Here is a 23,689-nt window from a genome sequence, read left to right on the forward strand (position 1 = left end):
TTGCATTAAAGCAGGGAACTTAAGACAGTTTGGTCCAGCCCCATGGCAGAAGGCTGGCCAACAACTGTCATCTGGGTGACAAGGTTGTCCTCTGATATGTCCTTGGCTGTGATGACCTATTTGTTGATCTTCTGCACCTTGCAGTCTCTCATCTCTCTTGGCATTTTCCTGCGCTGTATCAGGAATATTCTGTTCTCCAGTCCTCTCTCCATGTTTACCTAGAATACCCCTTAGGTCTGTGTCTGATTTTCCACTGGAAAGTCGGGAAGCTAAAGGCAGGGAAATGGGAGTGGGTGGAGGGAAGTATTGAATTCCAGGTTTGCCTGCAGGATGACCCTCCAGCTTGCCTTCTTTTGGGCTCTTTTGGGGCCACACCCAGTCTTTCCTAGGCCTCACCTCTGGAAGACGCCGAGCTAGCCATGGCAGTGTGTTCCATTTCCAGGCCATCGGCCGAGACATCTCATTCCCTGATGAGGTCACAGATGTCAGAATCTTTCCTGGAGACCGTGAAAGCCATCGGGGCTCTCTGCTGCTGGATAGGGGTGCAAGCCAGCAAGGCCCCCTCCCTGGGAGTCCACTGCCTCAAACCCTCAACCCTGGCTCAGGGCATGGAGAAGATGGCCACCCCACATTGCCCACTGGTGAGCTTTCCCCTGGAGCCGTCGAAGTCTCGGTAAGTTTGTGAATGCTTCAGACTCTTTTGGGCTGCTCTCCAGCTAGAGGACTCAGGCCAAGGAGCCCTGAGTGTCACCTGTGGACCCATCCTTTAGACATCACTCTGCCCAACATCTCCCATCTACCCTCATTTTACAGACCGGTCACGTGAGACCCAGAGGGAGAGATTGGGTTTCCCTGAGGTCAAGCAGGTTTTCTGGTTTACTCTGCACTATAGTGATACAGATGATTTTTCAGCTGATCTCATTTTTTCTCCAGTGTTTCTCTGTCCTTTCTCACTGTCACCGCTTTAGAGATAGGCCTGCCTTCTCCCTGGATGAGTATGAAAAAATTAAAGGTTCTTCTCGTTTTGCCTGTAACTGTACAAACTACCCTGGGCTTGACAGTTAAGACTCAGAGAAATCTTGGAAGGTGCCTTGGACAGATCTTAGCTGAAGCAGAGTATCCCTGGCTTTATTCGGAGAAGCAGTAAGTTGCTGAAATGCACAAATTAGACAACAGTGACTAGCTGACCAGCGCTCTTAATAGAATAATCACGGAGTGTAATGGCAATTCAGGGACTCCTCATTGGATTGGAGCTGTGATTTAATTTAAACTCTCCCTCCAGCTTCAGTAATGATGCTTCGAGTGTTTTTCTTTTGCCCTATGACCAGCCCAGGACACAGAATCGACTGCAAACAGACTTGTAGGCTGGCCATTCTGTGGCTCCAGTGACTTGGATAAGTCTTACAGAATTACCTTTGCTCCATCTCTGATTAGATGCCTGGGATTCAGGGTCCCAGCAAGAAACAGATGGAACACTCCCGTGGACAAGTGGAGAGAACTTATTAAAGTATTTACAGAGGTGTGCACTGGGCTCCAGAACTGAGAAGGAGCAGTGAGGCACTGAGAGACTAGCCACAGTGAGAAGGTGTTACAAGCCTAGGCTGAAGGAGGGAGGGGAAGGACCAGAACCCAGTGAGAACTGCCCTTGTATGTGAGAGGCAGCCTGACAGAGGTGGTGGATCACAGCCACTACTCAGACACAGCCCAGCAGGGAAGAAGCCAGCTGACAGATAGCCAGCTCCTCTCTCTTTCCAGTGTCATCTCCTGTCTGTGCCTCTCATTGGCCAAACCTGACCAGAACCAGGGGGTGAGGGTGATGCAGTTTGTCCAGGTCACCATCCCCAGGTACAGAGCAGGACAGGGATGGTAGAGGATAGACCAACAGAGAATCACCAACCCAGAGTCCTCAAGTCAAAGCCAGGCTGCAGGGCTCTCTTGGAGGTGCTTTAACACTCAAAAATGCCACATTCAAGAAAGCTTGTTATTGCTGCCTAGATTACTACTTTCCTAGATATTCCGACCTTGATTTTTTTTAGTGAAATTATTTGGCTAGGGCAAGATAACTTCTTAAGCCCTTCCGTGTCAGATGGACTGGGATTTCAATCACAGCTGTGCCATTTACCTACTGAGTTACCTTTAGCAAGTCCCTTAAATTTTTCAAGCCTCCATGTCTCCCCTGATTAAGAAAAGTTTCTAAATAGCTAAAAGGCTAATGGAATCACAGATTGCCTCCATTTATATATGCGTCAGACCAATAACAATAGCAGATGTTAGTGTTGAGTTGAGTCCTCATGGTTGAAAACTTTCCAGACTTTCTGTATATCTATCAAGCACTGACTGTATACCTATGAGCTTCACCTGTGGCAGGTGCTCAATAAATGTTTGTTGAATTTGGATTCTGGATGGTTTGTGCAGTGCTGAGTCAGCTGCTGTGGGCCTGGGACGCCCCACCTCCAGGGTGTGCATGTGACCAGAGTTAAAGGCCTAGCCCAGGACCCAGACAGAACTTCCAGTGAAGGCACAGAGAGGGAAGAGTCAAAAGGATTGTGTCAGAAACTGAGAAATGGGCAATCAAGACACAAATATTCCCTCAGAAAGAAAGAGATGGGGTGGAATTGAAACTAGGTCAGATGTTGGCGAGAGAAACAGGGCTCTTAGGAGGGAGGTCAAGGAGGCCTGTCATGGAGTAGGAATTTGTGTAATTGTCATATGCACAGCCCAGAAGAAGTCTAATAATGACCGCCTGGCCTGATCCCCCTGCAGCTCTCACCTCCCTTTGGTGGAAACCTCAGAGGCACTTGAGGCAGCCCCATCCTCACCCTGGACCCAGGTGCTTGTCCAAGGGCAGACTTTGCACGGGTCATCTGTCAGCTACGAACCCAGGCTCTGGCTGCACCTCAGCTCTGTGTCCTGCTCCTCATGTTCTTACCCCAAGTTCATGCATCAGCCCCTTTACTCTAAGCATGACTGCAGAGGATCTTAGCTTCATGGGGCAACTTGCAACCACCTGAGCCAGGCCAGTAAGAGGCTGTGATCTGTCCTTGCCACAGAAGACTTCCTGTTGGGGGAGTGTCCTGACTCTGTTTGTGTCCCAGCAGGCACTGGATGCAGGACAGAAGACTTTCTTAACAGCGGAATACTTAGACGAATCTCTTCGAGTTCAAAGGGCGTTGAGTGTTGTCAGTGTCGTGACCTCCGTCCTCGAGGGTAAGTATTGCTCATTGGAACATCCATTCTTTGTGCCACAATGATGAGTCCCCCTATGAGCAGAAGATGGAACCTCCTAAACCTGTGTCAAAGGGCACCCACCTCTGTGTCCTGAGATTCTAAATACTCCTCTTTTTTATATCCTTGGCTCTGTTACCCTTGATCAATGTGGGTGTTTTTTTAATGTGGATAAAAATTTTAAAACAATGGACTCCAATGAATGAAATGCCGTAGTTCATCTCTTGTTCAAATGAACATCTGTTTCATATGTATTCACAAAAGTAGATTTGAAAAAGTGATCCACAGGCACCAGAGATTTTCAGGCTACCACTCGGGTATGCAAGAAATTTAACAATCTTTAATTTTCAAATATAGAAAAATTATTCTGATGTATTTCATGGCTGTAACTTTTACGGTTGTAATTTAATTTCCATCTCAAGCCCCTATCATGCTGAGCATTGGAAGACAATTTAAGCAAATTAATTAGTCAATTTAACTAAATCCTTGTCAATTCAGGGTTCTGTCATCAAGTGGGAATCCACTCAGTCTTCACAGGGATGCATCTAAGTTCCAGCTGTTTACACTAAGTCAAGTGGGTGGAGAAAGAAAACGACTACATGACAATCAAGTTCCCTGAGAGCATGGCTGCATCCTTCTCACCTGAGTAAAAGACCTGTCTTCTTATCCAACCTTTGTTTTGCCCCAGTGTATGAAAAATATGGCCTTAGTCATATCCAGTTACTTACCTGCCCTAGACAAGTGTAAAATGTCCTGTGCTGGAGGAGGGAGAAGGGAGCTTGGAGGTTGGTGTGTCCCTGAGAAGGGGTTCTGTGGTCTCCCCTCCGAGCCCTGGGCTGAATCCTAACTGCAGGGCAGGGCATGGTGGACAAAAGAAACCGAAAAAGATGTTTGAGGGATTTGAAAACAGAGCCAATCTGTGCCTTAATGTCTAGGTAAATCTGGGAGTGGCAAGTCTTAGAGAGAGACCCACACGCCCAGCATGACAGAAACTGTGGGGTAGGACGTGCTAGTAATGTTCCCAAGTAGAGATGCTCTGAGGCTGTTTAGAGGGTGCCTTGCGGTCCCTGCATGACAGGAGAGTATCTGGATGATGACCTTGCTCCCACTGAAGGCTACAGAAGGAGATGAGTGAGAGCCAAAGAGGGAACCTGGAAAGGCAAAGAGGGAACAGCCATCTCCCTGGCTCTCCCACCAGCAGCCAGATGAGAATGTTGATGACTCAAGTGAAATACATTTGGCAATGACTAAGGACCAGTTCAACCCTCTATGAACCTTGAGCTCCCTAGAACTCAGACACAGTATGAATTGAATTCAGTTGTGGGGGGAAAAACCCTTAAGTTATATTTCTTGCATACCTGAGTTTGAGTTTTGAGAAATGTGTACATATTCCAGTAAAAACAATTTGTACATACTCACTTATGTTATTTTTCCTCATGGATAACTACCAATAATGACTTCTCATTGTGATGGTGTCTGCACATCTAACATTTTTCATGGCTGCGTAGAATTTCACCCTGCTACTATGCCCACAACTTTTTGTTAGCCAGGTAGGTTGCTTGGATTTTTTTTATTTTTTGATGTTAGCCCTCAAACAGTAAATGTTAAATACAAACAGCTTGCTTTTTCACTTACTCCCGAGAGCTATCAGCTCCCTCCTTCTCTCTTTTTTTCATTTATTCACCCAACAAACATTTGTTGAGTGCCTGCTATGGGTCTGGCATTGCTCCAGGTGTTGAGGATTCATTGGTAAACAAGATAGAAGCCTGTGTTCATGGAATCTCCATCCTGGGGGCTGGGGTCTACAGATAATGAACACAAGTAGATATTCAGGTAGTGATAAGACATAGGAGAAAAAAATAAAGTAGGGAAGGAGATAGAATACAGGGGCTGCAGAAGGGGTTGTTTTAGAGAAGGTGGTTGCCGAAGGCCTTGCTCTCCAAGGAGACCAGAAATCTGAATGAAGTAAGGGAATCTGCCTTATGAGAACCTGGGGGACAGGGTTCCAGACAGATGAACAGCAAATGCAATGCATTTTGCAGGAATGAGACAGGAATGAACAAAACGAGTGTCCTTTACACACTCCAACTGAGGTAAGAACTAAAGAGGTCGTGAGATGGACGAGAAGCAGCAGAGGTGGGAGTTAGGAACACAGGCCCTGGAGCCTGACTGTCAGGGTTTGCATCCCGGCTTTGCCACTTCTGCTAAGATGTGCCACCTTGAAGCGCCATCAGCTGCTCTGTGCCTCAGTTTTCTCACCTGTAAAATAGGGGAAATGTACTTACCTTGCAGTGTTGTGTTGGTGAGTTAGTGTAAGGAAGGTGCTTAGGTCCGTGACCGGCAGAGAGGAGATACTTAGCAGATACTGGCTGTTCTTCACTAGGTTATAGATTCCACAAGGGCAAAGATTTGCTCATAGCTGGATTTCTGGTCCCAGAAGAGCAGTGCATAGGCACTCAACAAACAGTTGTTGAATGAGTAGGAGGCATAAAGGTGATGTTTGGGGTGTGATGCTAATTTATAATGACTTGAGCTGATGAACAGGAGAAGAAGAAATGGTCAGATAATGTGAAGTAGGTTAGACTTTCCCTCAAGAAGATTCTGTGAGAGTAGACTAGGAAAGGCAGGGGAAACACTGACATTTTTTAAAGAATCTGGATAAAGACAACCTTAGGTTAAGTCAAAGAGATCAAAGTTTTTTGAGTAGAGGGCAGGTGACCTGCAATCTTTTGGGTTGGACATTATATCCACCACGCCCATGGAATACATAAGGGTTGCTTGATACTGTCAGAATTGTTATAGGATTGACAAAGGTCACCTCTTTGGGAGTGTTTGCGCCTGAGAAGTTCTGGCCCAAGCCAGTAAGAACTTGGCATTTCATTGAGCTCCGGGCATGTGAACCGTGTATGCCAGCATACAAACTAAGACTGGACAGTTGTCCAAACCAGACAACCAGAAGCAGGAGCACAGCTGTGAGCACAGCCCAGTCTGTACCAGTGGGAGAGAAGGACAGGGAACAAGTTATTACCAGGATGCTGAGTGTCTTGAGGGGAGAAGTGCAGAATGCTAAGGGAAATATGGAAAGTTTAGCCTGGGGTTGGGGAAGTATTTAGGCAGAAAGGACAGCCAAAGCCTGAAGCAGAAAAGAATGTAACACTTGAAGAAATGAAAAAGCCCAATGTGGCTGGAGTACAGAGAGCAAGGAGGAGAGGGTCTCAAAATAAGGCTGGAGGGACCGCCTGGGGCCAGACCCATGGAACTTCCTACACTATACTAAGGACTTGGGACTTCATCCTAAAAGCAGTGAGGTGCCATTAAAGGACTGGAGGCAGGGGCTATATTTGTGCTTTATAAAGGTTACTCTGAATACATGCAGAGAATGGAATTAAGAGGGGAAAACTGTTGGCAGGGAAACCAGTTAGGAGGAAACCAGGTAAGCGATGGCAGAGGCTGGGCTCTGGGGAAGTGGCAGAGGGGACGATGGGAAATGGAAGGATTTGAGAGCTATCTAGGGGGCATAAGATTCAGAACCCAGTAGACAATATGTGTATATACAGATATAGACAAATAAAATTGTAAAATACTTAAAGTGTACATTGAGATGATTTAAGTACACGTTGTGAAAGGATTCCCCCATCAAGTTAACACCTCCATCACCTCACATATTTATCTTTTTTTTTTTTTTTGGTGAAAATATTTATGTTCTACTCTTAGCAAATTTCAGTGATACAATACAGTGTTATCAACTACAGTCACCATGTTATACATTAGATCCTTGGACATCATTCATCTTACAGCTGAATCTAGTTTGTACCCTTACCAAACTCTTCCTATTTCCCCTACTCCCAGCCCTTGGCAACCACTTTTCTGAGTGTGACCTTTTTTTTTTCAAGATTCCACATACAAGTGATACCATGCAGTATCAGTATTGGTCTTTCTCTGTCTGGCTTATTTCACTTAGCATAACTTTGCCCTCATGGTTAAGGGCAAACAGAATTTCCTTCTTTCTCATTGCTGAGTAATATTCCATTGTGTTTATATACCACATCTTTTTAAATCATTCATCCATTGTTGGACACTTAGATTGTTTCCATATCTTGGCTACTGTGAATAATGCTGCAGTAAACATGGGAGTGCAGCTATCTCTTTGAGACAGCGGTTTCATTTCCTTTGTGTATAGACCCAGAATTGGGTCTTGTTGGATCATGTGGTAGTTCTATTCTTAACTTTTTAAGAGAGCTCCATACTGTTTTCCATAGCAGCTGCACCAATTTACATTCCAATCAACAGTGTACTATATATATATATAAAGTTTTTTATATCTCCAGAAATATATCTGCCTCATCCTTTTTCATAATGTATTTTACTAGTTTCCTTTTTTTTGTTCTTATAAACAGTGGTCCACAAAGAAAGAGGTGGTATATCTGCAGTGTGTATATCTTGCAGTGAAATTCATAGATAGACCCAAAGCTATGTAATTAACCTCCATAGAGGTGGCCCCAGTTACACATCCAAGTGGAAATTTATAGAAGCAGCTAGAGATGTGAATCTGGATCCTAAGGAAGAGATCAGAAACTTGACATATAATTTGGGAAGAATCTGCCTAGAGATGATTTATTTGTTAAGGCGGCTCAATGAGATCACCTAGAGAGAGAAAAAGAGAGAGAGAGAGAGAGAGACTAAGGAGAGAATGCTTGAGTTCTCCAACATTTTAAAGGCAGGAAGGGAAGAGGGAGACAGGAACAGAAATTGAGAAGTAGTCACTGACATGGAAGAAAAACCGAGATCATGACATCCTGGACCAGATAGACAGAAGGTTTCAAAGAGAGCATTATAAACGCTGTCATCTGCTGTGAGAGGCAGAGTAAGGTGAGGACTGGAAATTGATGGTTTGAATTTGGAAGGGATAATAGCCTGATTCCAGGGGCTGGGAAGGAAACAGGAAGTGAGAAAGTGGAGGTTAAGTGTAGCAAACTCTTATAAGGAATTTTGCTGTTCAGAGGACATTTGATGAAGGATATCATGGGGTCCAGGGAGACCTTTTAAAAAGTGGAGATAAAACTAAAACATGCTTGAATGATGATGGGAATGGTCCAGAGGGGAGAGAAGGGGGATGACACAGGCATGAGTAGGTGTGAGAATAGGGGGCCCCTACACACGTGGGAGGAGTGGAGCCAGCTCACGCGCTGGGCGGGGCATGAGGCAGATCTGGGGATGGCCTTGCAGATTGACTGGAGGCTCAGCAATAGGAAGAAAAGGAAGTCCATATGCCTGTGATTCTGTATTCTGATGGAAATCAAAGGGAGCTCATCAGCAGAGAGCAAGGATTTGAGAGGAGGAGGTGGAGGTTGGAGGAGAAGGGAGGAAGTGAGAAGTGCTGGTCTGTAAGATTGAAGGAACTGACTGAAATAGAGAAATGCGGCAGAAGTTCTGGGCAGTGACAAGCTGGGACCAGTCGGCATGGTTGTGTATTTTTTCCAACGTGGTTCAGCTGGTTGGCTGCAGGTATAGAGTCCTCTGTCTCTTGGGTTTATTCAAAGCTAGGGTTTTACCAGGCAAGCACAACGGAGAGGGGAGAGAGTGAGGGAATGGGGGAGTCAGCAAGAGTGTAAAGAGGGGTGGACCTGAAATCTAAGTTGGGGAGTTGAGAAGACATGACCTACACGATAGGCAGTTATAAAGTATAAGGTCCCTGGTTTGAAGGACTGAATGGGGACAGAGATTGGGTTGCACTTGCTAGACTACGGGAGCTCAAAAAGGAGGAACTGATCATCAGAGAGAGAAAGAGAGAGAGCTGCAGTGGAGACTGGAGTTGGCCATTATTGGGAATGACAAGGTCTAGGGGTTGGCCATGGGTTGGGCGTCTGAGTCCATGCCTGGCTAACAGCTGTCAATGACCACACCTGTGATGCAGAGTTGGAGGAGTCTAAACAGAGGTGCCCACCCCGCTTGACCAGCTTGGCGCAGAAGTATCTGATCTGGGAGTGCTGCCCCACCTGGGTGAAACTCAAGGAACTTCTCTTTGGGATTGTGACGGACCCCTTTGCAGAGCTCACCATCACCTTGTGCATCGTGGTGAACACCATCTTCATGGCCATGGAGCACTATGGCATGAGCTTCGCCTTTGACACCATGCTCCAGACAGGCAACATTGTGAGTGCACTGGCAGCCACTGCCCACGCTGTCATGGCTGGGGGGCTTTGGGGTGAGGTAGGGGTGCTGGCAGCATGCCCTCCCTCCCTGGAGTGTTGGTCAAGCTTGCTGAGAGCAGAGCAGCAGGATGGGAGATGTGTGGACACTGAGTGGGGGAAGTCAAGTCGAGGACAAGGCTGAGCTGGTGGGAACTGCTTTGGGATGAAGGAGCACAGAGAAGAGGATGGAGAGAGCCCTGACCTAGGGGCAGCCAGCTCCCCCTTTACAGAACCTACAGAATTCTCTGGATCTCAGCTGCCTCTACCTTAAAATGAATGCCACTTTCCCATCTTAAGGTAATCTATGAACTTGCAAATTTCCTTCTGGTTTGATTGCTTCTGTGACTGCTAAACACAGTGGCTCTGGCTTTTCAAAGCTGTCATTTAAGGGCAGAAAGGGGAGGGGAAGGAAGGGAAGATAATAAGAAGGGAACGTGAGAACGTGGTTGGTGTAGTAAAGGCATCAGGGAGTCAGAACTTTTTTCTTTTCTGGTTTAGACATGATGCTCCTTTAAATTTTCCTCCATTATTTTTTAGTATTATTTGCTTTTAACAAGGTAAAATCCATCCTGGATTTCACCGCATGCTGGGTAAAGTATCTGACTCAGAGGCAGAACATCTGTCCTCAGCCCCCTTAGAAACAGTAACAGTGACACCTACTCAAGACCAGACATGGTCTCAGATGCTTCTCTCAGGTTATCTCATTTTATTGTCACAAAGACCTAGTATGGCAGGCACTATTACTATGCCCTTTCACAGGTGGAAAAACAGAGGCATGGGAGGTTAATTTGCCCAAGTTCATAGAGGTAAGTGGCAGGGTTATGATTTGAAACCAGGCCAAATGGCTCTGAAGTTCACCCTTTTCAACTCCTGGGCTAAATTCCCTCACAAGACCTACTGCTGTGTGTGTGTGTGTGACAGAGAGAGTGTTTGTGTTGTGTGTGTTGTGTATATGTGTGTGCGCACACGCACACAAGAAAAGCAGAAGCTAGGAAGGTCAGGGTCCTGCCTCCATGTCCACACCATTGGCCATCTTCTGCAGGTGGTTTACTAGGTCTACCAGGACATCCAGCTCTTCTGACTCCTTGTAGGCGGTTAAGGTAGAAGGAAGGGTCCCACAGGAAATGTGACTAATCTTCTCTAGGAACCTCCCTGCCTCCCCCAGAATCCAAGGATGCCACTGTGTTCTGGACACTGTGGAGCCAGCATGTCATATGTTTCAGCAGCATCTAGGCTAAGAGATCACATTCTGTGTGGGAAAAGGGGAAATGGAAAGCGAAGAGAGAGCTTATTGCCAAGAAGTCATCATCGATCCCAGAGAGTCTTATGGAAGGGAGCTTGGAGCCCACCCCACACCTTACAGTTGGAGACGTTGAGTCAAGAAAGACCAAAGGCTTGACCGCTGTGACAGAGCACAGTGCCATTTTTAAAAAAGGAAGAAAGGCAAGCGCTGTGTGGTGCTTACAAGTCAGGTGCTTTGGAAGTGTCATCTCAGTATCACAGCAATCCTATGAAATTATCACCACCCTCACAGCCCAGAAGGGAGCATTAAGACTCAGAGGTTAAGTGTCCTGCCCAAGGTGGCACAGCTGGTGAAGGTGGAGCCAGTGGTGACCCCAGTTTGTCTAGGGCATAGGACCTCACCCCCACCACCCACCACATCACACTGATTTGCCCACAAAGGGCACTCAGACAGTTGCAGCCTTGCGGCATCAGGCAAGTCACTTAAACTCTCAGCCATATCCTTCTCTGCAAAAGGGTTGCAACTGCCTCTGTTTCCCAGGCTGGTGAGAGGCTTGGATGATAGCAAATGAGAAAAAATTGCCTGACCCTGGTCTTTGGTTTCTTCCTTGCCTGTCTCCCTTCCCTGCTGGTTGTTGTGTGACCTGAGCCTGGTCCTGACCTCTCTCAGTGTCAGAATTCTGCCCTGTTGTAGACCATTTAGGCTACTCAGAGCTGAAAGAAACTTGAGACAATGTATTATTATTGTTCTTGCTAATAGCTATTACTTATTAATGAAGTACTATCTGCCAGGACCTTTGCTAAGAATTGCATATGCATTATCTCATGTTAAGCCCATTATACAGATGAAGAAATTGAGGTAGAGAGGATGCACTCTTTGTCCAAGCTTATACAAGCTAGGAAATGGCTGAGTTGGGATTTTTATCTGGGTCTGTATTGCCCCACAATCTCTGCTTTTAAACTACTGAACCAGACTGACTTCTCATTCACAAAATTATATAATTATTATCCTAATGGTTATCCGCTTACTCCGTGTCTAACACCATTCATAGGGAAACACTGAGGCACGGAAACAGTAATGTGTATTCCCTGTGCCCTGGTCCAGAGATTTCCCTATGCTGCCACATTGAGCGTTCCCATCTCTGGTCCTTCAGGAGCCCGCAGATACCATGGAAACCGAATAAAAACAAAGTAAAAGGAGTTGCTGTTTTATAAACAGGACATTTCTCCCACCCCCACCCTATTTGTCATTGTCCCCTGACTCCACAGACCAAGCTGAGACGGATCCCTGTTTCTGTCCATAGGTCTTTACCGTGATATTTACTGCTGAAATGGTCTTCAAAATCATAGCCTTCGACCCTTACTATTACTTCCAGAAGAGGTGGAACATCTTCGACTGCATCATCGTCACCGTGAGCCTGATAGAACTGGGTACAGCTAGGAAGGGGAGCCTGACGGTGCTGCGGACCTTCCGCCTGGTAATGCGCTCTCTTGGCGAGTTGGGGAAACCACATCTAGGCAGGCTCCCCCGGAACAGACTGTCCTTTGGGGACCCTACCAGCCAGCTCTCTCTTCCTCTCCAGTCCCTGTAGGAGGAGGCAGGGCATGGCTCCTGGGACCTGGAAACTGGTGCTTTTCCACTTACTCAAAGTGAGGGTCGGCCTTCTCCTCTCCAGACCTGGGGCCCCTCATCTGCACCAAGAGGGGACTTCCCAGCACCCTCTTGTTCTCTTATCAGTAACAACGACCAACCGTCATAGCAGCTACGGTTTCTTGAGCTCTGACAATGCGTCAGACACAGAGTTAACCCCTCGACACAACATACCTTACTATATGCTTCCATCACCCTTGACAGTATTGCTTTTACTGTCCCCACAGATAGACGAGGAAAACTGAGACATGGTGGCTAAACGATGGCTCAAAGTCTCCCCGCTGCTGAGTGAGCCTCAGACCTGCATCTCTAAGCCAGGCTGCCTGACTCCAGAGTCCCAGCTCCTGTCCCAAGGAGGTCATTCCCCAGATCCCCAGATCACAGCCCCGATGTCTCACGCACCTCAAAAACTGCCTCCTACTAGCCTCATGTTTCAGGATGGTTTACCATTCTATCCCAAGGGCCTAGCACAAAGCCTAGCACATCCTAGGAACTCAATCAACACCTGTTGATTGAAGAAAGGAAGGAAAGGAAAAAGGAAGAAAAAAGGAAAGAAGGAAGGAATGAAAATTCTGTCTTCATTCTTACTTTTTCCTTCCTCTCAAAGTAGCATCGCTTCCCTCCCCATCATTTAAAGCCTGGCTCCGTTAATCCCATTGATCTGCCCTGGTACCAGTACTGCACTGTCTCCATGACTGCAATTGCCTTGAATACGTCCAGTGTCTGTAAGTCAAGTCACCCACCTTGCTGTATTTTTTCAGGAATATCGTGGCCCCTGCACTTTGTATTCGTTTCAGAATCAACTTGCCAAGTCGCACACCGACATACACACAGAATTGTTGTTGTTTTGTTTTCCTATTGGGACTGCACTAATCTATAGATCGGTTTGGGAAGAAATGTACCCGCTATGTTACGCAGTCTTCGGATCCCTGAACACGGTTTACCCTCCACTTACTTCACTCTTTCAGTCATTTCATAATTTCTCCATACGGGGCTTTCTCCATATTTTGTTAAGTTTATTCCTAGATATTCCATAGTTCATTATGCTATTTTAAATGAAATCTCTTTTTCAATGGCCTTTTCTGAGTGTTGTTTTTTTTTTTTTGCTAGATTTTGTCATTTAATGTTTTTCTATCCAGATACCTCTGTTATTAATTCTCATGATTTATCTATTTAATCTTTTACATTCGTTAACACAATTGCATCATATGCAAATGATGTGTTTTGTTTTTTCCTTTCTAATCCGTATACCATTTGGTTTTTTTATTACTTTACTGTGCTAGTTAGGACATTCAGTACACTGTTGAAAAGAAGTGTTAATAGCAGACATCCTTGCTGTTTTCCTGATCTCAAAGAAAATGCTTTCAGCATTTCAGCAAGTCTGATATTTGTGGCAGGTTTTTTTTTTTTTTTCAAGATTTAAAAAAAAGCCTCTATCACTTTAGGGAAATTCTCTTTTGTTAAGAATATTAATCATGGATGGATGTTTAATTTTATCAGATAATTGTTCTGCATGATTAAGATAATCACATGGTTTTCTCTAATCTGTTAAAGTAGTGAATTTTACTAATTGATTTCCTAATGTTAAATCAACTTTGCATTCCTGGGATAAGCCCAAGTTGATCATGATACACTTTTAATACATTGTAAGATTAAGTTTGCTAATAGTTTTTTTAATGTTTGCATCCATATTGATGAGTAATATTTGGCCTGTGGTTTTCCTTATTTGCATTGTCCTTGCTAGGTTTTGGTATTTAGTTATCAAAGTTATGCTAATCTCCATAAAAAGAGGTGAGGAGTGTTCCTCTTCTTCTCCACCCAATCTTTGGGTAAGATTGGACTGATTTGTTCGTTGTAAGTTTGGTAGAATTCACTAATTAAGCCATCTGGAGGTCAAGATTTTTCATTACTGATTTAATTTTCCTGATGGTTGTGAAACTAGTCAGATTTTCTATTTCTCAGATTGGTTTTGGTAAATTATATTTTTCTAAAAATTTTTCCTTCTTATCTAAATTTTCGAGTTGATTGGCATAAAGTTGTGTATGCTGTGCCGTTATCTTTTAATGCTCTCTATCACCTATACTTACGGTATTTTTTCTTTCTTTAAAAATAGTGATTTTTGCTTTCTCCTGTCTCTTTTTATTAGTCTTGCCAAAGATCGTCAATTTAATTAGTCTCTTCAAAGAACCAACTTTCAGTTTGTTGATCCTCTCTACTTCATTGATGTTTTCTACTTCAATTAATCCTGCATCTTATCTTAATTACATCCTCCGTTCAACATATTTTATTCTTTTCTAACTTCTTAGATGGAATTTTCAACCTATTTTCTTTTCCAGTATTTTCATTTAAGACTTCAATTGCCTTCTAAGAACTGCTGTAATATGTAGAATTTTCCTTATTGTTTGGTTCTAAATTTTTCCTAATTTCAAATTTGACTTATTCTTTGACTCAAAGGTTAATTAGAAGCCTGGTTCTTAATTTTGAAACGTTACGTGGTATGTCCAGTTATCTTTATGCCACCAAGGCCTAGCTTAATTGTATTATACTCAGAGAACATGCACTGTATGATTTTAAAGCTTTGAAATTTATTGATAATTTTCTTTTGGCTCAGTATAGTGAAAATGTTCCTATGCACTTGAAAAGAATGTGTCTTCTGCAGCTGTTGGATGTAGCACCCTGCATGTATATCCATTGGATAGAGAAAGTTCAGTGTGTGGTCCAAATATTCTACAACCCTGCTTATTTTTGTCTACTTGTTTTAGCAATTACTGAGATGGTAGTGTACAAAAATATCTCCCACTCTGTTTACGGCATGGTCTGTTTTTCCTTGTGGTTCTATCTTGAGGCTGTGTTATTAAATGCATACATATTTTAAGTTATTACATCTTCCCGGTAAGTAAAGTGAAACTTTTATCAGTAAGAATTGAGCGTCTTTATCACTAGAGAAGTTTTTTTGCTCTAAAAAATTTCTTTTGCCTAATATTAATTAAACAACTCTGTTTTCTTTTAGTTTTGAATTTGCCTGATATATCTTTATCCATCCTTTTACTTCCAGCCTTTGTGTATCATTAGAGTTTTTATATGTCTGTTATAAATAGTATACGGTCGGATTTTAGATTCTTATTCAGTTCTGACAATCTGCTCTTTGTCTTCTAACCAAAGCATTTCATCCACTTATTTTATTGCGAATACTGATATATTTGGGTATGTGTTCTATCATTGTATTCTGGGTTCTCTATTTCCTTCCTCTGTTCTAGTATTTTTGTTCTCTCTATCTTATAGACTTATTTTGGACTATTTGTTTTCCCCTGTTCCATTTTCCTCTTTTATTGATTTGAAACTAAATACTCTGTTTTTATTCTTTGAGAGGTTACCTTAGAAATGACAACATGTATAGTTAACTTAAAATCTAGGTAATATTGTTATTTCCCAGGATGACTTTTTATTCCAGTTACCCTTTTCCAACTGTTGTCTTAAGTACTTTCATTTTATCTTGTTTTTAAAAAGCTATGTGACTTAATCAATGATAAATAATCCCCGATTTGTACAAACTATACCCAAAATTCAGCAGCTTAACCCAGTAAAGGTTTATTCCGTACTCACATCATAGTCTGATGCAAGCCAGTCAGCTCTAGGTGGGACTCCTTTTAGAAGGGACTGTGCCATGTATGAAGAAGACCTGTATGACCTTCAAAGTTTGCCTTCTGCTTGTAGAAAGATGGCCAAGTTTACACAGTCAAAGGCTTTTTCAGTCAGGGGCCATCGTTTCTTTTGCAGTACAAGTCCTCCAAAACTGAGATGTCTTCAGACCTCTCTGTGTGCTTTCTTTAACAAGGTTCTCAATTCTGCCTTTATTTCCCCCTTGTCTCCATGCCTTTTTCTCTCAAATGGCAGCTATACCATTAATATGATCTTCGCTAAGATTTGCTTCATTTCATTGACAAGTTTAACTGGTCTTCAACACATAAAGATTTCATCCCTTTGGTTGCTCTTGGAGATCTAAAGCAGTGTACTTCCCTAAACCTTCAAGACTCTAAACTCCTGGATTCTATTTCCTCTTATTTCTTATCAATCAGCCAAATAGTCCCTGAGCTCATCTCGTTCTTGTAGCAATCTCGACAAACATAACCAATTACAACTGACACACAATGCTAAGGTTCTGTTTTATAGACCCTTTCCCTAGGGCTGCTGGCTCACGATCTGCCCCAGAATTATTGCAGGCAATCATTTTGCCACCACAACACAGATCACCACTTTCCAAGCCTCATGTCAGTTTCCCTGTTGTCCACCATGTAATCACAAAGCCAGTGTCATGCATTTGATGATGTTGATATGGCAATGGCTCTCTTCAGTGTACCAATTGCTACATTACTCAAGATAAGTACAAGTAGTTGCAGTGACAATCTCTAAATCTGTGAGTTAATGTAATAAAGGTTTATGTTTTGCAACATACTCAGTGCTGGTTGGGAAGCTTTCCTGATGTGTCCACTCCAAGTAGTGACTCAGGGATCCAGGATGATGTGATGTCACCATCTTCACTGGGTGGCCTCTATGGCGGCCATGGGAGGGGAGGAGAAAGTGCATGGCGTTTTATGGCTCTGCCTGAAAGTAGTGTATGTTACTTCCATCCCCATCTCTATTCCATCAGCCGGAATCCAATAATATGACCACAACTATTTGCAAGTAAAGCTGGAAAAGTCTTCTTTTGTGTCTGAGATGAGTAAATGTGCATGGGGACCATATAGGCAGGCTCTGCCCTGCCCCATGAGATTTTATTGTTGTGTCCATTCAGGGTTTGTTTAGATTCAGTCTCATACTTGGCCCTTCCTTGCTCTTTATACTTCTTGCATAGAATACCATCCTTCTGGGATCACTTTCTTTCTGCCTGAAGGACATCATTTAGAATTTCTTTTAGTGAATGCCTTCTGGCAGTAACCTCTCTCAGTTTTATCTAAAATTTGCCACTCAGTTTGCCCTTGTCTTGAGAGATACTTCTTATGGAATCTAGCCTTAATGGGGCAGGGGTAGAAATTCCTGTTTACTCTCTACCTTAGGCAGGCCCTAGGATGTGTTTCCTGCTTGCTATGCCTCATGAGGCCATTAAAACGTATGCTCAGATTCACTCAGTTTTGCAAATGTCTTCAGAGAAAAAGCTGGCCTCAGCAATCTGTTTATATTTCTAAATTCCCATAGTCACTTAATTTTTGGCTAAAGAATTACTTACTTTATTGACATATCATCAATGTGCTTAAGATTTTATTACCTAGCATTTTTAGTAACTTTCTGATGGAAAGTGGAACCCACGGGGGACCCAGTGTAGTCTACCGTATTACTCTGTCTTCTGATACTCTTCACAAGTGTAAGACTCATTTCACCATCAAGTGGTGACCTCCCCAATAGAGGACAGCTATTAGACTTACCTTGCATTCTATTCTAAAAGTAAAGCATCCTCATTAAAGTAAGTTCCAGGTTAGATCTAAAGGGAACATAGACCGCCTCCCCAATCACATCAAAAAATGGATATGGAACTTTCCGTATAAGAGGATTAAATCTCCTCCCTTGGGACTTACTCATTGCTGTGTTGGAAGATAAAACTGCTCTTCTGTCCAGCATGGCATCCTAGCACCTTGGCCAGAGCCTGGCTCTTATAAGTACTCTGTAAATAGCCCATCCATGATCGCTAAGCTCACATATTTCTTTCTAACAAATTAGAGAACTACACAAATGTATTTTTTTTTAATATTTAGACATCTCATGCATGGTGCTTTTGCTCTCTTGTGGGACTTAGCACATTTGGGTTGACAATGAAGACTTTGAGTCTTTGCCTTGTCTCTGTAACTAACCATTAGTTCCATGAGGGTAGAAGCCCATGTACCTCTCCCCATATACCTCACAGGTTAGTACAGTGCCATGCACATGCCTGGCTGGCATTCAACAAAATAGGTAGATTGGTCAATTAAACAAACTTACGAATCCCAGTTCCATGAAATCACGCATACTTGCCATTTCAGAGCTGATTAGGACAATGGATGTTGTCCGCCCTCCAGATGAAAAATGCCCTAAGATGATGGTTAGCCAATATCTCTCAAATGCAGTGGGTCATGCCCCACATGCAGGAGGCTAGCCTCTCTGCAGGTCAAAAGAGGGCTGTTTTCACACATTTGTGAGCTCCATCATACCCTACTCCACTCCACAGAATAGATCCACATTCAGGAGGCTTGTGGCTACAGAACAGAGTACATGTCACAAGACCCCCATGCCAGTATGAGACTCCTGACTTTGCTACAGACAGTGGAGCACATAGGGACCATAGAGGGCTGGTCATATTTTTGAGTAACTGGTGACATAGGAAGAAAGTTCTCTGAAAGCAGCTTCCCGGGATCAACCCATGTTAATGGAATGAGCTGCCACCTGCTTTTCCCACACCTTTGGTTTCTGGCCAAGACTTGAGATGAAAGGTGATGAAAGCAGCCTCCAGGACCTGACACAGTCTCCATTTCTCTGCAGCTGCGGGTCTTCAAGCTGGCCAAGTCCTGGCCAACCTTAAACACGCTCATCAAGATCATCGGAAACTCGGTGGGTGCTCTGGGAAACCTCACCATCATCCTGGCCATCATCGTCTTTGTCTTCGCCCTGGTTGGCAAACAGCTCCTTGGGGACAACTACAAGAAAAACCGGCACAAAATCTCTGCGCCCAACGAAGACTGGCCGCGCTGGCACATGCATGACTTCTTCCACTCCTTCCTCATCGTCTTCCGGATCCTCTGCGGAGAGTGGATCGAGAACATGTGGGCCTGCATGGAAGTCGGTGATAAATCCATCTGCCTCATCCTCTTCTTGACCGTGATGGTTCTGGGGAACCTGGTGGTGAGTGCTGAGCCCCCTGGGTGGTGAGTGCTGAGCCCCCCACTGTCTTGTGGGCCGTGCAGGAGACATCCCAGGGACCCTAGGAAGTTTTGCACATGTTCTGCCCACATCGGCCCCCCACCCCGGCTGAAGGACTCCCGGCTCCCCGAGGCCCCAGGGATGACGCATCATAAGAACTCTTGGTTGGGACGCAGCTGGAAATAGCAGATACGACAGAGAAGAAAAGACCTGGTTTAGAATCCCAGCTCCACTGCTAATAAAGCTGGGTGACCCAGCACAAGAGACAATCTCCCGAGCTTTAATTTCCTTAAAATCAAGAAAACAGTGCTTACTCATGGGCTTATTGGGAGAATTAAATTACAGGAATGATATATGCAAATTGCCTAGTGCAGTGTCTGGGCCACAACAGGCACTCAATTAACAGTAGCTGTTAGTTATTGAAGGGAGATTTCCTGTGCCCACTCTAGGGGGTCTCAGAAGACATCTTTTTCCAGGGGAGTAGGAACTAGCTGACGTCTCCAAGCTACACGGGGTCTCGGTAGGAGTAGGTGGGCAAACACAATGAGACAAGAGGAAGGAGAGGAGCTGGATCATGGACAACAGCCAACGCGATGATAATACCAAAACTAGGCTGGGGGGAGCCCCTTTGGTGACCTTTCTTCCAACTGGTCCCAGCACCCCTCCTCTGGCCAAGCCTGGCTCCACATCCTCAGCTTGTCTCTAACTCACTCAAATTCTTGGCACCCTTGCTCTCCCAGCTCTGGCCAGGGTTCAGGTGGGAGATGTGATTTCCAGGAGCCCCTTTCTTTTTTTTTTTTATTGAAATGTAGTTGATTTATAATATTGTGTTAGTTTCAGATGTATAGCATAGCAACTGGGGTTTTTTTTTTGCAGATTATATTCCATTATAGGTTATTAAAAGATATTGGGTATAATGCCCTCTCTGCTTATGGGTGACAGGAGATGTGCCCAGGATTCCAGAATAAGCAACAGAACCCAGGGTGTGGATGATGAGGGTAGTCCTGGGGCAAACCCACGCCTGCTCCTCTTTGTCATCCCTGAATGTCCCTTTGCTCAGCAGAGGTGATCCTCCTCTGTGGTGGAGAATGTGTTTCCAAGCCTTGTCCACATGAGGCAGGTCACTTGGGGCATCCCCAAGGACCCCCTCAATTGCTGTCAGAGTGTCCACTCCCCCAAGAGGGAAAGCATCCTGGGTGGGCAGGGAGAAGCCTAGGTGCGGCTGTCCTGCCACCCAGCTGCCGACCTGGTGGGCCGTGGCGGGGCTCAGCTCATTGACTGAGTGATGTTCCCTTCCACTCTTTCTCTTCAGGTACTTAACCTCTTCATCGCCCTGCTCCTGAATTCTTTTAGCGCCGACAACCTCACAGCCCCAGAGGAGGACGGGGAGGTGAACAAGCTGCAGGTGGCCCTTGCACGGATCCAGGTGTTTAGCCGTCGCACCAAGAAGGCCCTTCGCAGCTTCCTCAGCCGACCCTGCTTGCTCCCCCGGCCCAAATCAGAGCCCCAGCTGGTGGTGAAACTTCCACTGTCCACCACCAAAGCCAAGAACCACATTGCAGCAGACATGGCCGTGGGGAGTCCTGGAGGACTCCTGGCTCCCCAAGGCCCCAGGGATGACCACAGTGATTTCATCACCAATCCTAACATATGGGTCTCTGTGCCCATTGCCGAGGGTGAATCTGATCTTGATGAACTGGAAGATGATGGTGAGGAGGATGCTTGGAGCACCCAGCAGCAAGTGATCCCCCAAGGGCAGGTGAGAGTTCTACGGCACCGCCACAGGAAGCAGGGAGGGGCCTCGGGGCTGGAGTGACCAGGGGCAGTAGGGAGATTGTGATAAAGAGGTTTTCCAACCTCAGGGCTGGCACAGCCTTGAAGAGCCCCAGGCCAGCAAGGCAGAAGAGCCCTTGACGTAAGGAAGCACAAACTGTGCCAAGCTCTCTGGAGGAGGTGGCATTTAAACAGGGCCTGGAAGAAAGGGTCAGAATTCCCCAGGCAAGCAGGGAGGAGGGGTAGCGCCTGAGGCCCTGGCCACTTCGAGGTGCTTGGAATTGTCTTTCACACAGCTGCCCCATTCACTCTGCCCAAGCCAGGCTCTGTGCAGGAGATGCTAATAAGATTCCTCTGAGAACGGGATGTTGTCCAAGAGCAAGGCTCGTCTAATCTTCACCAGCAGACGAAAGAGTCCCGATCATTATGTGACTCATTCATCCAGCTTTTTGCAACAAGGGATGTCACAGGGAAATGACACTTGTTCCTTTGACACCAAAGAATGTAAAACACATTTTTTGGTAATATATATTTTTAAATGCTTTGCACAGTTCCTTACCACCTTAAGCTGATAAGTCAACCCTAGTTAACCTCATCTCAACAACTCGGGGCACGCACATCTGCACAAGGTAGGGAGACGGGGATCCCTGTAGGGCCCAGGGACACAGAGTGCTGCTGGCCAGGCCACTAAGTGGCCTCAGACAGCTGTGCCTTGAGTCTGGAGCTCTTCCATAGCCTCCTTCCCCTGCAGCTGTCAGTTCTCTTGCATTCCAGCAGCTGCTGTTATCAGCTGCCATATTTTACATGCCTTTGTCTGGGTGACAGCCGAGGGCAGGGCGTCACCATCCCCAGAATAAAGGACATGAACTCTGTGATGGCTGTCTCCACTCAGAGTCATTTTTAGTAACTTTAGGGGTTCTTGGGGTCTCCAGAGGGCCTAATTCTGACCTCTGGACAAGTAATAATGGTCACAGCTAACATCTGTGAAACCAAGCACTGCATGGGAAGTGTTTTGCAAGTATTAACATATTAAGTCATCAAAATAACCAAATGAAGTAGAACTGGCCTTCTCAAGTTTGCAAATGGGAAAAAAAAAATGAAGATAAGAGAGGTTAAATAACTTGCCTAAGGTCACACAGCTTGTAAGTAATGACACACCAAGAGTTACACACAGATCTGTCTGGCTATAGAGTTCTCCATGCTCACTCTACCCAAGTGTATGTATGTCTGTACGTTAGTTGCATATATTAGGTCCTTGGTTCTGGCAGATTGTATGGGCAAGATCTCTTCAACTTTAGTAGTCAGCTGAGGATGGGCCCAGGCACCCAAGCTGGGACCCTCTCTCACTAGCAGGAGCAGCTGCTGCAAGTTGGGAGACACGAGGATCACCTGACGCCCAGGAGCCCAGATTCTGGGATGTCCTCTGAGGACCTAGCTCCGAACCTAGGTGAGAAGCGGGAAGACGAGGCTGCTGCGCAGGGCCCTGCAGAGGTAGGTGTGTGAGCTTCCTGGAGAGGTTGAACAGTCTGCTGGACACTGACCAGTGGGATGGTGGCGGCTGGAGGATGGGGGTGGAGTATTCCAAACTGCACTCAACCACATAACCTCATGTCTCTTCCTGGAAATTTTTAAAGTCCTCCTTAACCTCTGGGCTAATCAGCATGATTTCAGCAGGAAGAGTGAGGTTCTATGAACTGGGGATGGAAGACCAGTTCCTCAACCTCTCTGAGCCTCCATGTCTCCATCTGTAAAAATGAGCAGTAATGCCTCTTGGTAGGATTCTTTTGAAGCTTAAATGAGATGCTGCTTGTCAAGTGTTTAGCTCCTGCCAGAAATGGAATAAATGCCCAGAAAATGACAACCAAGAAAAAAAGGAAACAAAAGACAATGCACAGAGAAAAGTTAAGTATCTTTCAAGAGCCAACAGATGAAAGTCAGAGTTGCTGTGAGGAAGTCTTCCCTGTAGCCACCCCCAACCCCCGCTTTCTTTTGTCCACACTGTCTTCTCTGGTCAAAACCAGACTGGTACTGGGCAGAGGCTGTCTGTACTGAACGGTGTGCTGACAGCCTTACAGAGACTGAGCAGGAAGAAGATTCGGGGTTTAGGAACATCATATAAAAGGTAAAAATAAACTTGGTAGTCTCATTACAAATCTTAAAAAAAAAAAAAAAGCTACATTGAAAGAGGTATCCATAAAGATTTAGCATCTGTAATAGCACTGTATTAAATTCAAGAATTTAACTTGACACCTAGCCACTGAGTGCTGGCGGTGACAGGCACTGGGAAAGCAAAGATAAGAAAGACATAATTCATCCCAAAGTTATCAAGCCCATCAGCTTGAGGAGTGCCAGCCACTGGCTGTGTGCCGCTGGGCAAGGCTTACCCAGCGGGGTGAGATAAGGGGTCTGAGATGGGATCTGAGGGTCCTGGGTGAACACCAGCCACTTGGGTCCAGCAGGATGAGGGCTACCACCTTCTACACATGGACAGCGTGTTTCTCCTGGGCATTCTAAGGACTCCCCTGGCTAGTTTTCTCTACTGGGTGTTTTCAGTACACAGCTGCTGGGGATTGTTTTTGTTTTTGTTTTTGTTTTTGTCCATGACCCTGGCCAGGCAGGGAGGGGCCTGACAGTGACAGATGGAGACCCACCCCTCCACTTGGGTCCATTAGCCAAGCGATCAGGTTTACTAATATGAGAGCAGCTTCAGCTCCTAATTGAA

General features: G+C 45.2%; 1 protein-coding gene across 1 annotated transcript in view; it reads left to right on the top strand.

Annotated features, from left to right (window-relative positions):
- SCN10A (sodium voltage-gated channel alpha subunit 10) overlaps positions 1-23,689 on the top strand; it is a 76,354-nt gene that overhangs the window by 30,581 nt on the left and 22,084 nt on the right. Inside the window, exons 11-17 of the mRNA XM_031469976.2 lie at positions 380-673; positions 3,099-3,207; positions 9,140-9,378; positions 11,963-12,136; positions 18,817-19,176; positions 20,507-20,953; positions 22,318-22,458. Of these exons, the coding sequence (XP_031325836.2) occupies positions 380-673; positions 3,099-3,207; positions 9,140-9,378; positions 11,963-12,136; positions 18,817-19,176; positions 20,507-20,953; positions 22,318-22,458 (1,764 nt within the window). The remainder of the gene's footprint in view (positions 1-379; positions 674-3,098; positions 3,208-9,139; positions 9,379-11,962; positions 12,137-18,816; positions 19,177-20,506; positions 20,954-22,317; positions 22,459-23,689) is intronic.

Source organism: Camelus dromedarius, chromosome 17, assembly GCF_036321535.1.
Source record: "Camelus dromedarius isolate mCamDro1 chromosome 17, mCamDro1.pat, whole genome shotgun sequence".
Taxonomy (NCBI): Eukaryota; Metazoa; Chordata; class Mammalia; order Artiodactyla; family Camelidae; genus Camelus; species Camelus dromedarius.